The following is a 12,492-nucleotide window of genomic DNA, read 5'->3' as shown; positions in this document are numbered from 1 at the left end:
ACCACTCTGACACAGCTTGGTCAGGTGTCCATGCAATGTGCAACCATGGCAACCCTATAAGATAAACTTTAGCTAACTAGTTAGCCTAATGTGTGGGCTAACAAGAATACACACAGTATATTCTCAAGCATCTTACCTGTTCTCGAGCATCTTACCTGGTACACTTTTTGCAAAATGAACAGTGCATTTGCAACTCTCCCTTTTGACGTCTGGGAAAGGGTCGACAATAGTTCTCTGCAATATCTTCATCATATCGTCGAGGTAGGGAGCTAGGTGCCTGCCACACACCTCCACTGTGAGAGTCAGAACCTCCACCATGGACAGCCTAAGTTCCTCCGCGGGCTCCAGGATCTCTTTCCCGCCGAGCCGCTGCGTCAAAGCGGGCATAAGATAAGGCAACGAATCCTCCGGTTGAGGAACACACCGAATAAAATCTCCAAGCATGTGTATGGCAGTCTCTCTGCATCTTTCCATAGGATCTGACAGGCATTTCAGGAGCGACTTCAGCAGACACGTGAAAACCTCCTGCAACACGCCGCTCGAAAGCCCTTTATCAATAGTTTCTCTTTTGATTGCTTCAAGCGCTCGTCTTCTTGTGGTTTTGCTGTCTTCGTTGAGACAGTTTAGATGTCGAGCAAGCGCTCTCAAAACTTCAGAAGCAGCACGTTCTTCTCCGGGCGCCATAGTTGTTGCCATTTTCACTGTTGATATGGCAACGATCAGCGTTGAGACAAACATACTTGCTTTACGATAACTCTAATTCAAACCTTGAAAACTTTATTGACAACTATTGCAGTTACATGCAATGCAGTGGAAATGAATCTACATCTATGGAATAAATATTTGACATAATGTATTTTTGTTACAGAAAGTCATTGATGTGTATGTTGAATAGCATGATGAAATAGATATATCTTATAATATAAATAGTATCACTTATACCATAACAATATAATAACTGTAGTATAACAGAGTTGGAAAACAGTGCTTTAATATCACATTCTTCTTTAGGTTAGGATTATGACATTTTATTAAGTCTGTCAGTAACACAATTTGGCAGAGCCCATTGATGGACTTCGTATCACAGCCTCATAACTAAGCCTCATAGCTAATGGGCAGAAAGCATGAGCAGGTCAGGAGCAGGTCAGGTCTGTCAGTGTCGTCTGTCAGAGAACATTTTCTCTGTCTGATACTGCTGAGAAAAACAAACACCTGCCCTCTTCTTATGAAACTGGTGTATTGAACATGACACGATGATGTGGACATCCACATAAGGAACGCCACGGTACATAATTATTTAAACATTTGAAATGAGTAAAAGGATTGTAAGCTTGTTGCTGGCCTCGTGAGTTGCTTTGCGGCTGAATAAAAAGTGACAGATTGACGTCATTGAGACAGACGCAGAGCGAGCCCCAGCGAAAGAAGCAACCGAGCAGCGGCAGTTGCAGCGGCAGAGCATCTTCTCTAGCTAGAGTAGCCTACCTTTAAAACAACATCCGTAGCCAAGAACCTGAGCATCCCCGGAAAATAACGGTAAGAACCAGAATGACACAACGAATATCTTATCTGGCAAAACTTCAACGTGTTGACGTATTTATCAGCAAATGAAACTAGGCTTGAATATTGCTTTTTGTTTTGCCATGGTTGTGATTTGGTTGTCATCTTATGTGAGAGACATGAAAGATAGTCTCGTGCCCGGAAACACTTAAACAGGTGCTCAAGTAATGCTACTTAGGAAACATTTGATTTTCACAGAAAATTATATAATAGCTAGCTTGCCAATTTTAAATGTTAGACATTGAGGCCAATGATAAGCTAGCTGCCTTACAGTCATCTTCCATGGAAATATGGAGGTTATGGGTTTATGATAGCTAGCTAACGTTAGCCTACCTAGTTTTAGTTTTAAGCTTGCTAGCTAGCTATGTAGAAGCTAGTTTTAGAGGCTAGCTACAGTAACACATCAACCGTGATGGTTCCTTGTAATTTAAATAGCGGAAGTGAATTTGCGGAGGCTTTGTTTAGCTATCTCTGTCCCTAATCTGACTGTCTTTACATATTATTCCATGACAGGCTACCTTGTTGTCAGAAGCTATTACATAGTTTTAAAACCACATGATTTGAGAATGCATCCTTTATTTGACAGTGTTGCTGATGTGGGCTAGGCTATGTAAAGTTGTAAATAGATTGAGGTGACACTAAACAATATGCTCCTGTAGATAGTGTGACTGTAACTACATTGTAACTATGCATTACACCTGCAACAGGTACTGAAGTATGATTTGATCATGTCAAGGTATTGCTTTGATAATCTAGTATGCTAAGTGGTCTTCAACAAGCCGTATTTTAATTATTGTAGTTTGGAGATCCAGCCCCTATCACATTTAAAGAAAATGAAAACTGACCTAGACTGACACACAAACAACCAGGGGCTGATATTTCTCATTCTGACAACCTCTCCCCTTCTTCCCTACTCTTCTTTCTCTCACTCTCACTCTCTTTTTTTCTCTCTTTATATCTCTCACTCTCTCTCACTCTCTCTCTCTCCCCTTCTCTTCTCCTCTTCATCATTTCCTCTTCTACCCTCCCCTCCACTCCTCCTCTTATCTCCTCCTCTCCTCTACTCAACTCTTCTCATCTTCTCCTCTTTTCCCTTCTCCCCTCCTTCTCTTTCCACCTCTCGTCTCCCCCTCCCCGCCCCTCTCCTCTTCTCTCCTCTTCTCCCTGTGTCTGCGCTCTCCTCAACCTCCCCTGCTCTTCCCTACCCTCCTCCTCTCCTCTTTCCACCTCTCCTCTTGCCTCCTCCCCTCTCTTCTCCCCTCCTCTTCTCTCCTTCTCTTCTCCCTTCATCTCCTCTCTCCTCAACCACCCCTCCTCTCCCCCTCTCTGCAGATAAACCAGATAAATAACATGGCCACCTCCTCCTCCCCTAATCTGGAAGAAGATGAGAGTCTGAAGGGCTGTGAAGTGTTCGTGCAGAAGCACAACATCCAGCAGATCCTCAAAGAGTGCATTGTCAACTTGTGCATCGCCAAGCCTGAGCGTCCTATGAAATTCCTGCGGGAGCACTTTGAAAAGCTGGAGAAGGTTTGTGAATTTCCCTGAATCTCCCCTTATTTGCGACCTAAAGCTCCCTTGAAATTTTTTCTGCATCTTTGTTCTTTGAAAATACATTTTTACCAACAATAATATTTATGTTGTTTGTGACTATCTCTTTAGTTTTTTCGTCTATAGTGTCGTTGTGAATGTATGTCAGTAATGTTTTGTTTTGCTTATGTGTGAATCATTTCTGTTGAATTGCACTCTGCAGAAAAGCAAGGATTTGCTATCAACGTATTGACATGTAATACACAAATTAACTAGAAGGCATTGGAATTGAGCTGAGTAGAAGCTATTGTTGTTGTTTCATTTCACTGATGTGGATCCATTTTCATTAGCCGATAGTCTGTTTCATCAGAATACATGAGAAAGGAGACTATGTTATGCCCATGTTTTCTTGTCATATCCTCAGTATATTTGTAAATAAATAGCCTAGGGGTAGCCTAGCTGTCAGTTTCATGATAATACTACATTTGTCTAATTGAGCTTTCAACTCTCCACACAATGGTGGGGTACATTAGCTGAGGGCCTGGGAGCATTAGGGGCACAGAGACAGAGACAGGGATAGTCTGTGCCCCATCCACAGACACACAGGCTGTGTTGTATGGACGTTGTCTATCCACAAGTGTCTGTGGGACAAACAGAGAACGACCTGTTACTGTCTGGTGCCTGGACTGACAGATTACAGAATAGAACTACAGAATGGTGTGAATTTCTCAGAGGTTAGAGAAAAGAGGGGATAGAAGAGGAAATAAAGGAGGGAATCTCTCTCTCTGAATGTATTAGCTCAGGCTGGCACCTCCGTAGCGAGATGCGTTTTAGATGAGCCCAGCTGGTGTGTATATTCAACCTCTGGAGCCCTCAGCCCTTGAAAGAACAGGGTCCTGTCAAAACTCTTTGAGAAGTTAGGATAGTTAGTTATTTATTTCACACACGCCATGTTGAGGATTCAGCAATGGCTGAATTATAGGCTATGTTAAAGGGAAATGTAACAACAATTCTACTTCATATTCTTCATCTCCAGCACCACTCCAACATCAACATATGTGAAAATGATGCGTTTCTATGTTTTGTAGTAATAAAGACAGAGGAAAATAAACCAATTAGTAAACAATTATCTCCCTTTTTTTTTTACATTTGCCTTTAAGGGAGCTTTTTTTTCTATAGAATAGAGTATCTTTATTTTTCCCCAGAGGGAACTTTGGTTGTGGTGTTGCACTGTCGCCGTTCACTACATTTGTGTCAACTTCGATTGACTTTATTCCCATTACTTTCTTTGTAATAGATGTGTAGGCCTAAGTGGTATTGGATTTGGTTAGAATACCCTGAATCTCAATCAGGTGTTTTCTTTATGACTGTTTTTCAACTGTTGGTACGCTAAGTTTTAGTCTATTACGGAACTGTCCACAGAGAGGCCTGAGGTGTCATCTGATGTGTTTGAATACACTGGGCTCTCAGAGAAATGAATAGACCACAGAGTTGTCTGGTACACTGAACGGTGGTAAACCCAATAGCCCATGGTGACTGTAGGTCTACAACAGAAGGAGTGATTGTGTGACAGGATCAGATACAGAAAGGGGATGAGGTAGGTGAGGACTGAGAAGTGAGCCTAGGGTTGGTTTTGCAGTCTACTCCCGTCAATGTGTGTGTGTGTGTGTGTGTGTGTGTGTGTGTGTGTGTGTGTGTGTGTGTGTGTGTGTGTGTGTGTGTGTGTGTGTGTGTGTGTGTGTGTGTGTACGTTTGCGTCCGTAAGGGGTGATTATCCCAGTGTGAATTTATGGGAGTCATCTGATGATACTTTACTGTGTGTTGGTTCACACTCCACTATCTGATGATTCCTCTGACCCAGTTGCATTGTTAAGGCGATGCAGTGTTGAGTTCCTCAGTAGGGTCTAAACCCCTCAGACTTCTAAAATGCTCAGTAGCCTTTATATTTCCCTTCTTGTCGTTTATCTGAGATGAGTCTTCCGCAGCAGCTTACAATAAACACATTGAATACATGGAACAACCAACACATGACTTAAGCACAGTAAGTAAACGCTTCTTCAATGCATGCTTTGGTTTTTACCCTAACACTACACAGCTGATTTAAATGATCAGCTAATCATCTAGCTTTGATCATTTTAATCAGCTGTGTAGTGTTAGGGCAAAAACCAAAGCATGGAGCCCTTGGGATTCCGAGGTCCAAGTTTGGGAAACGCCCCTTTAAACCTAGTCCTGGACTAAAAAGCATGGTCAGGCTTAAGCTGTGTCCGAGAAGCCAGTCCTTAGTGTTAGTTAGTTATAGTCACTGTGTTGGAATAGAGTGGTCGCTGGAACTCCGAATTCAATTACACAATGGCTTTAAAAGAAGGCCTCGTTCCGGTCCAGAAATCACCATAGGTTTTTGCTCTACAACGGCTGTAGCTGTAACTAATCCTGTGTATCCTCCATCCTCCTGTGTTGTGATATTATAGAGGATTACCCAGGCCAGGGAGCGTGCAGCACACAGCATGTGTCACAGGGATTGTAATCCAGCTCTTTCATTCATTTTCCAGATTATTATGGTTGGCCTACCCACAGTACTTTATGCTGGGTTTTTATGCGTGATAATTTACAGTTAAGAGGTGTGTGTTTGTATGTGTCTCTGTATGTGTGTGAGTGTGTGCACGGTACACGTGTGCGTATCTGCGTATATGCACGTGTGTGTGTGTGTCTCTCTGTGCGTACCTGTGTATGTGCACGTGTGTGGGGGATGGTGCCCCTGTCCTAGCTGCAGTGCTAGCCCCAGCAGGTTTCTGTTGTCAAGGAGACCATGGAGCATAGTGTGAAACAGAGTGTTGCTAGTCTGGTAGGGCTGAATCTAGAGGGAGACAAAATGCTGCAGAGAGAGAGAGAGAGTGTAAAGTTAAAATGCAAATCGGATCACTTAGGCTTTACCATGACATGTATATTGGAGATGCTGCCAAAATGATATCGAATGCCTGTCCATTTTCTATCATGTTTACATGATCTTTACAGATAATCTGAGTTTAGCCTATACGACATTATCTGACATGACCTGGCTCAGATGCTTCTTTATGAGATGGTAAATGATTCTGAAGGATCTTTGTCTTTGTTACATTAAGTAGTCCACAATGCTGTCCACATCCTTTAAGAACATGTAGCATACAATATGAATCCTCAATATGTCATGTTGTTGCTGAAGCTCACTTCATTTCAAACACCACAGGCCTAATAATCAACCCCACTACAACAGTGTTGTATCATATTACTTAGCTAGCTAGCCCTCCTAGTCTCATATTACTTAGCTAGCCAGCCCTCCTAGTCTCATATAATTTAGCTAGCTAGCCCTCCTAGTCTCATATTACTTAGCTAGCCAGCCCCCCTAGTCTCATGTTACTTATCTAGCTAGGCCTCCTAGTCTCATATTACTTAGCTAGCTAGCCCCCCTAGGCTCTTATTACTTAGCTTGCTAGCCCCCCTAGGCTCTTATTACTTAGCTAGCTAGCCCCCCTAGTCTCATGTTACTTATCTAGCTAGGCCTCCTAGTCTCATATTACTTAGCTAGCTAGCCCCCCTAGTTTCTTTGTTTTGACAGTATATTGTGCTGTGCAGTGTCTGAGGGTTGACTTCCCCTGCCAGGCTCCCCATGGGGTCTCTATTCTCAGTGTGGAGGAGGAGGAGAGAGGAGGATAGACTGACTGTTGCCTACTGCAGACTGAAACCTGGAGAGGAGAGAGGAGGATAGACTGACTGTGTTGCCTACTGCAGACTGAAACCTGGAGAGGAGGAGAGAGGAGGATAGACTGTTGCCTACTGCAGTCTGAAACCTGGAGAGGAGGAGAGAGGAGGATAGACTGACTGTGTTGCCTACTGCAGTCTGAAACCTGGAGAGGAGGAGAGAGGAGGATAGACTGACTGTGTTGCCTACTGCAGACTGAAACCTGGAGAGGAGAGAGGAGGATAGACTGACTGTGTTGCCTACTGCAGACTGAAACCTGGAGAGGAGGAGAGAGGAGGATAGACTGACTGTGTTGCCTACTGCAGTCTGAAACCTGGAGAGGAGGAGAGAGGAGGATAGACTGACTGTGTTGCCTACTGCAGTCTGAAACCTGGAGAGGAGGAGAGAGGAGGATAGACTGACTGTGTTGCCTACTGCAGACTGAAACCTGGAGAGGAGGAGAGAGGAGGATAGACTGACTGTGTTGCCTACTGCAGACTGAAACCTGGAGAGGAGGAGAGAGGAGGATAGACTGACTGTGTTGCCTACTGCAGACTGAAACCTGGAGAGGAGGAGAGAGGAGGATAGACTGACTGTGTTGCCTACTGCAGTCTGAAACCTGGAGAGGAGGAGAGAGGAGGATAGACTGACTGTGTTGCCTACTGCAGACTGAAACCTGGAGAGGAGGAGAGAGGAGGATAGACTGTTGCCTACTGCAGACTGAAACCTGGAGAGGAGGAGAGAGGAGGATAGACTGTTGCCTACTGTAGACTGAAACCTGGAGAGGAGGAGAGAGGAGGATAGACTGACTGTGTTGCCTACTGCAGTCTGAAACCTGGAGAGGAGGAGAGAGGAGGATAGACTGACTGTGTTGCCTACTGCAGTCTGAAACCTGGAGAGGAGGAGAGAGGAGGATAGACTGACTGTGTTGCCTACTGCAGACTGAAACCTGGAGAGGAGGATAGACTGACTGTGTTGCCTACTGCAGACTGAAACCTGGAGAGGAGGAGAGAGGAGGATAGACTGACTGTGTTGCCTACTGCAGTCTGAAACCTGGAGAGGAGGAGAGAGGAGGATAGACTGACTGTGTTGCCTACTGCAGACTGAAACCTGGAGAGGAGGAGAGAGGAGGATAGACTGACTGTGTTGCCTACTGCAGACTGAAACCTGGAGAGGAGGAGAGAGGAGGATAGACTGACTGTGTTGCCTACTGCAGACTGAAACCTGGAGAGGAGGAGAGAGGAGGATAGACTGTTGCCTACTGCAGACTGAAACCTGGAGAGGAGGAGAGAGGAGGATAGACTGTTGCCTACTGTAGACTGAAACCTGGAGAGGAGGAGAGAGGAGGATAGACTGACTGTGTTGCCTACTGCAGTCTGAAACCTGGAGAGGAGGAGAGAGGAGGATAGACTGACTGTGTTGCCTACTGCAGTCTGAAACCTGGAGAGGAGGAGAGAGGAGGATAGACTGACTGTGTTGCCTACTGCAGACTGAAACCTGGAGAGGAGGAGAGAGGAGGATAGACTGACTGTGTTGCCTACTGCAGACTGAAACCTGGAGAGGAGGAGAGAGGAGGATAGACTGACTGTGTTGCCTACTGCAGTCTGAAACCTGGAGAGGAGGAGAGAGGAGGATAGACTGACTGTGTTGCCTACTGCAGTCTGAAACCTGGAGAGGAGGAGAGGGGAGAGGGACTCCCTGCTGCAGCTTGGAGACAGCAGACCATGATCAGTCACACTGTTTACACATAGACAGTAGAGCCACTGGGACTGGGAATAATGCTTCTGATTGAACAAATGTCTCCAACCATGTTGTGAAGTCTGATTGTTGTGTGTGTGTGTGTGTGTGTGTGTGTGTGTGTGTGTGTGTGTGTGGTGTGTGTGTGTGTGTGTGTGTGTGTGTGTGTGTGTGTGTGTGTGTGTGTGTGTGTGTGTGTGTGTGTGTGTGTGTGTGTGTGTGTGTATCGGGGGTGACACTATACTCAATACTTGATTCTCTATTCATGTAGGGATGTAATGATGATGATGATGATGAATGTGTTTTGGATGTTCCTGTTGGTTAAGACACTCTTCCTGAAACACATCAACATTTGGGTCAGTGTTTTTAGGATTAAATCTTGCTCTGAGGTGTTCTGCTGTGAGGTGAACGAGTCTGGAGTCTAGAGCTTGTTTTCCCTCTCTCTTTTCTCTCTTTCTTTTCTCTCCTCTCTATGTATGTGCTGTGATTCTAGATATTTTGGTTATTTTTTGTTTATTAAACAACTATTTGACCGACATCGGTTCAGTTATTTGAAATCCATTTTGTTCATTTTTTGTCTGTGAGCTCAATGTGCACACTGCACAGTTTCTCTAGAGATAAATCAGATCCAGCCTGAACTGTGTGATGTAGAAGGGAGTTGTAGTTTCCAACAGGCCAATATTCCACATAGTTTAGCGCATAAAACGTGGTAATTATGACAATAATCCATTGCGCATCTACTTGTCCGGTCTGTGTTTCTTTTATGCCTGCTACGGAAGAGACAGAATAATGCGCGATCGTGAAGTGATATAGAGAGCATCTGTTGCTTTGCGAGGTATCTCTACCTGAAAATACATGATCTAAGTGATTGATAGCTGGTATTCAGCAGACATAAAGTATGCCTTATTTACTTTAAAGAACTACTAAAATAGCAATTTTGTCAGACAGCATAGGCAGCAGCTGTAGAGATGATGACTTGGAATTAAATAATAAAGTCATAAAATAAAACAAATGCAATATACACAACAACTGAAATATTTTAGTACAGTAATGTGAATGTCACGTCTGCTCCTGCTTCTCCCCTCCGGCGTACGACGTCGCCAGAGTACTAACCACTGGTCCTGGGATTCATCATTACATACACCTGGCACTCACCATTACGCGCACCTGTGAATCATTATAATTCACACCTGGGCTCCATTACCTTCATCATTTCCTCCCCTTTATATGTCACTCTCCCATGTTCACTCACCAGTTGGTATTGTTCTTGTGTATCGGCGTTCTGCCTTATGTTAGTGTCGTGTTCTTGGTTTTGTTGTTTTATTAAAACGTTTCACCTGCTTCTGACTCACCGCCCCATCATTACAGTGAATAACTGATGGTTTATACGTTATAAGCAGAAATGGGCAGTAACTACCATCATGGGACTTAATTGTTTTATTCTGTGTTACAGCATTCAACCCAACTAATCAAAACCGAAAACCGACCTTAAAAAGCACGAATCACTCAGCACTATATGATTCCCTTCTCGCTCTCTCTCACGCTCTCTCTCTCTCAAACACACACACAGACAGTCACTCATTCACTTACTCACTCTCTCTCTCTCCGTGTTTGGGAGAGAATGTTCTGTGCCCTACAGATGAGCTGTTGACAGATGATCTGGCCTCTGACAGACTGTCTCTCTCTGCACTCAGAGGAGAAGAGAAGAGTTGAAATGAAAGGAGTGGCTTTTAAATCATTTTCATCACCATCCCTCTCTGCTCTACCTCTCACCTCTCACTTCTCTCTCTTCTATTTATCCCTATCTCTCTGCCTCTCTTTCTCTTGCTTTGTCAGGCTCTCCTTCATCAGTAGTTGATGACGTGGGTTCTGTTCTAGTTTGTACGGGTGTTATTCAACTTTTCTCCCCTGTCACCCATCTGAGGGGGTAACCTAGGCAACCAGAGAACAGATAGCCTCCAACTCTGTATTTAATAGACACGGAACCCAAGTAGTGATGCACCGATATGACATTTTTGGCCAATATCAATATTTTCCTTGCCAAAAAAAAACGATACCAATATTTAACATTTTTGCAGCCTTTTAAGTATTCTAGTACAGTTAAATAGTTAACCCTGAGAGGCGTCACTACAGTCCCTGGTTCGAATCCAGGCTGTATCACATCCGGCCGTGATTGGGCGCACAATTGGCCCAGCGTCGTCCGGGTTTGGCCGGGGTAGGCCGTCAGTGTAAATAAGAATTTGTTCTTAACTGACTTGCCTAGTTAAATAAAGGTTACACACACACCACACTGACCAAAAAGTTATTTTGTTGGCATTTACGTATGTCCCCATTACCAGTAAAACATAATCAAAACCTATTTCTTTCACTTACTTGCTGTGCTGTTTCGTTGTTCATTTGTTCATTTCATTGTCAACCAGTATTTCTATGGAATGCCGTTTGTGTCTTTGCTATGGAACGCCGTTTGGGTCCTTGTGTGTCAAAAAATATACTATTTAACACTATTTGACATGTCAATTAAGCTTGTTAACCAATCAGGACCTGAATATGACTGCACGTCACAATAATTTAACACGCTCATAATTTTTTTACGTAGTTATTACACACTATCACTCGTATTTCATATATCACACGATTCATCGATACGTATGCTATGATGCTGGTAAAGTTGTCTGGCGCACCAACAGTGCTGGTCATAAAAAAAAAGCTAGCTAGCTCATGGATGCAAACAATGTTTTTCCCCAAAAACATAGCAAAATTACATCTGTTTCAGGTGTCTAGGTGTCATCATCTAAAATAACCCTAATTTATAAGACAGTTCTTATTTGATTAATGGTGGTCAACCCCATCTATGTGAAGCTAGCCGCAATAAGGATTAGCCACAACAGTGGACTTTGTGTTTAGCCTTCAAAATAAAAGTATGGCATAATTCTACTATGTGTATTCATTTGCATCACTGTCAATGACAACTGCTATTTTGAAGGCAAACTGCAAATTACACTATTGTGCCTAATCCATATTGTGGCTAGCTTCACAACACATAACCCGGTCCTGTCGAGCATCACTAGCCAGATGAAGCTAGCTGGCTGCTTATAACGTTAGCATTGGGCAACAGGGTTAAGTAGCTGCCTAGCTATTTATTTTCATGAACTGAAGTTAAATTTCAATAGACAAACAACAAGTGGCAACTTAGCTAATACTTACTCACAAGGATTCCTAAATCATTGCTAAGAATAATGAAAATGACTGCAGTTTCTACTGGGGATTGTTTTCAGGCTGGTTGTATTGGTGCTAGCTAGGTATCAAGTTAAAGCTAGCTACCCCAGAAGTTGCGGTCGAGCAAATTATGCTTTATTACCAACGTGGTATTGAAAACATATCGTTCGTGGCCAGTGTTTGCTTGTATGCAGACTTTTTTGTACAGCTTTGACAGTGCTACTGTATCTTTTTAAACACGCAAAGACCCAAACGGCGTTCCATAGTATGTATGTTGTGAAGCGAATCAATAGCAGTGACTCTATTACTGTGTAACACCGGTAGGGCAACATCTGAAAAATAACGCACTTGGTAATGTGTACCGGTGCTCAACCAGTCGGCGAAAGCCAACATCACCCACGACAGAGAACGGTTGATTGTCAAGGGCAATGAATTCCATTATCTTGGCTTTAATGGATTTCGCCTTTGATTTTTTCTCGCTGAAATGTTCTTACTCTTTCAAATGACTGCTCGACTTGTTGACTGCTTGATCCACACAGCAGACATTGTGGGCTAATTTAGTAATGCTGTGTTGCACGTGTAGGGCCAGATTTTACGTGGCGTCATTACGTCATGTACCTTCGTTATATAGGTATGCACGTCAGCTTTGACATCGGTTTTGCACATTGCCGTTAAACTAGACATCGGCCGTTACCGATGTTGGCATTTTTAGCTAATATCGTCCGATTTCGATATGTTCA

The 12,492-nt window shown here is 43.6% G+C and overlaps 2 protein-coding genes across 2 annotated transcripts in view; one reads left to right on the top strand and one right to left on the bottom strand.

The window, feature by feature from the left end:
* Positions 1–721, bottom strand: part of LOC106606483 (dynein axonemal assembly factor 5) — an 80,104-nt gene extending 79,383 nt beyond the window's left edge. The window contains exon 1 of the mRNA XM_045715633.2: positions 156–721. Within this exon, the coding sequence (XP_045571589.1) occupies positions 156–696 (541 nt within the window). The 5' untranslated portion in view covers positions 697–721. The remainder of the gene's footprint in view (positions 1–155) is intronic.
* A 489-nt stretch (positions 722–1,210) lies between these two features.
* The window catches only part of LOC106606482 (cAMP-dependent protein kinase type I-beta regulatory subunit), a 236,251-nt gene continuing 224,969 nt past the window's right edge, over positions 1,211–12,492 (top strand). Inside the window, exons 1-2 of the mRNA XM_045715631.2 lie at positions 1,211–1,533; positions 2,890–3,084. Of these exons, the coding sequence (XP_045571587.1) occupies positions 2,908–3,084 (177 nt within the window). The 5' untranslated portion in view covers positions 1,211–1,533; positions 2,890–2,907. The remainder of the gene's footprint in view (positions 1,534–2,889; positions 3,085–12,492) is intronic.

The sequence above is a fragment of the Salmo salar genome, chromosome 03, assembly GCF_965601325.2.
Source record: "Salmo salar chromosome 03, fSalSal1, whole genome shotgun sequence".
In the NCBI taxonomy this organism is placed as follows: domain Eukaryota; kingdom Metazoa; phylum Chordata; class Actinopteri; order Salmoniformes; family Salmonidae; genus Salmo; species Salmo salar.
The sequence above is the reverse complement of the archived record's forward strand: the minus strand, read 5'-3'. Positions and strand labels throughout refer to the sequence as shown.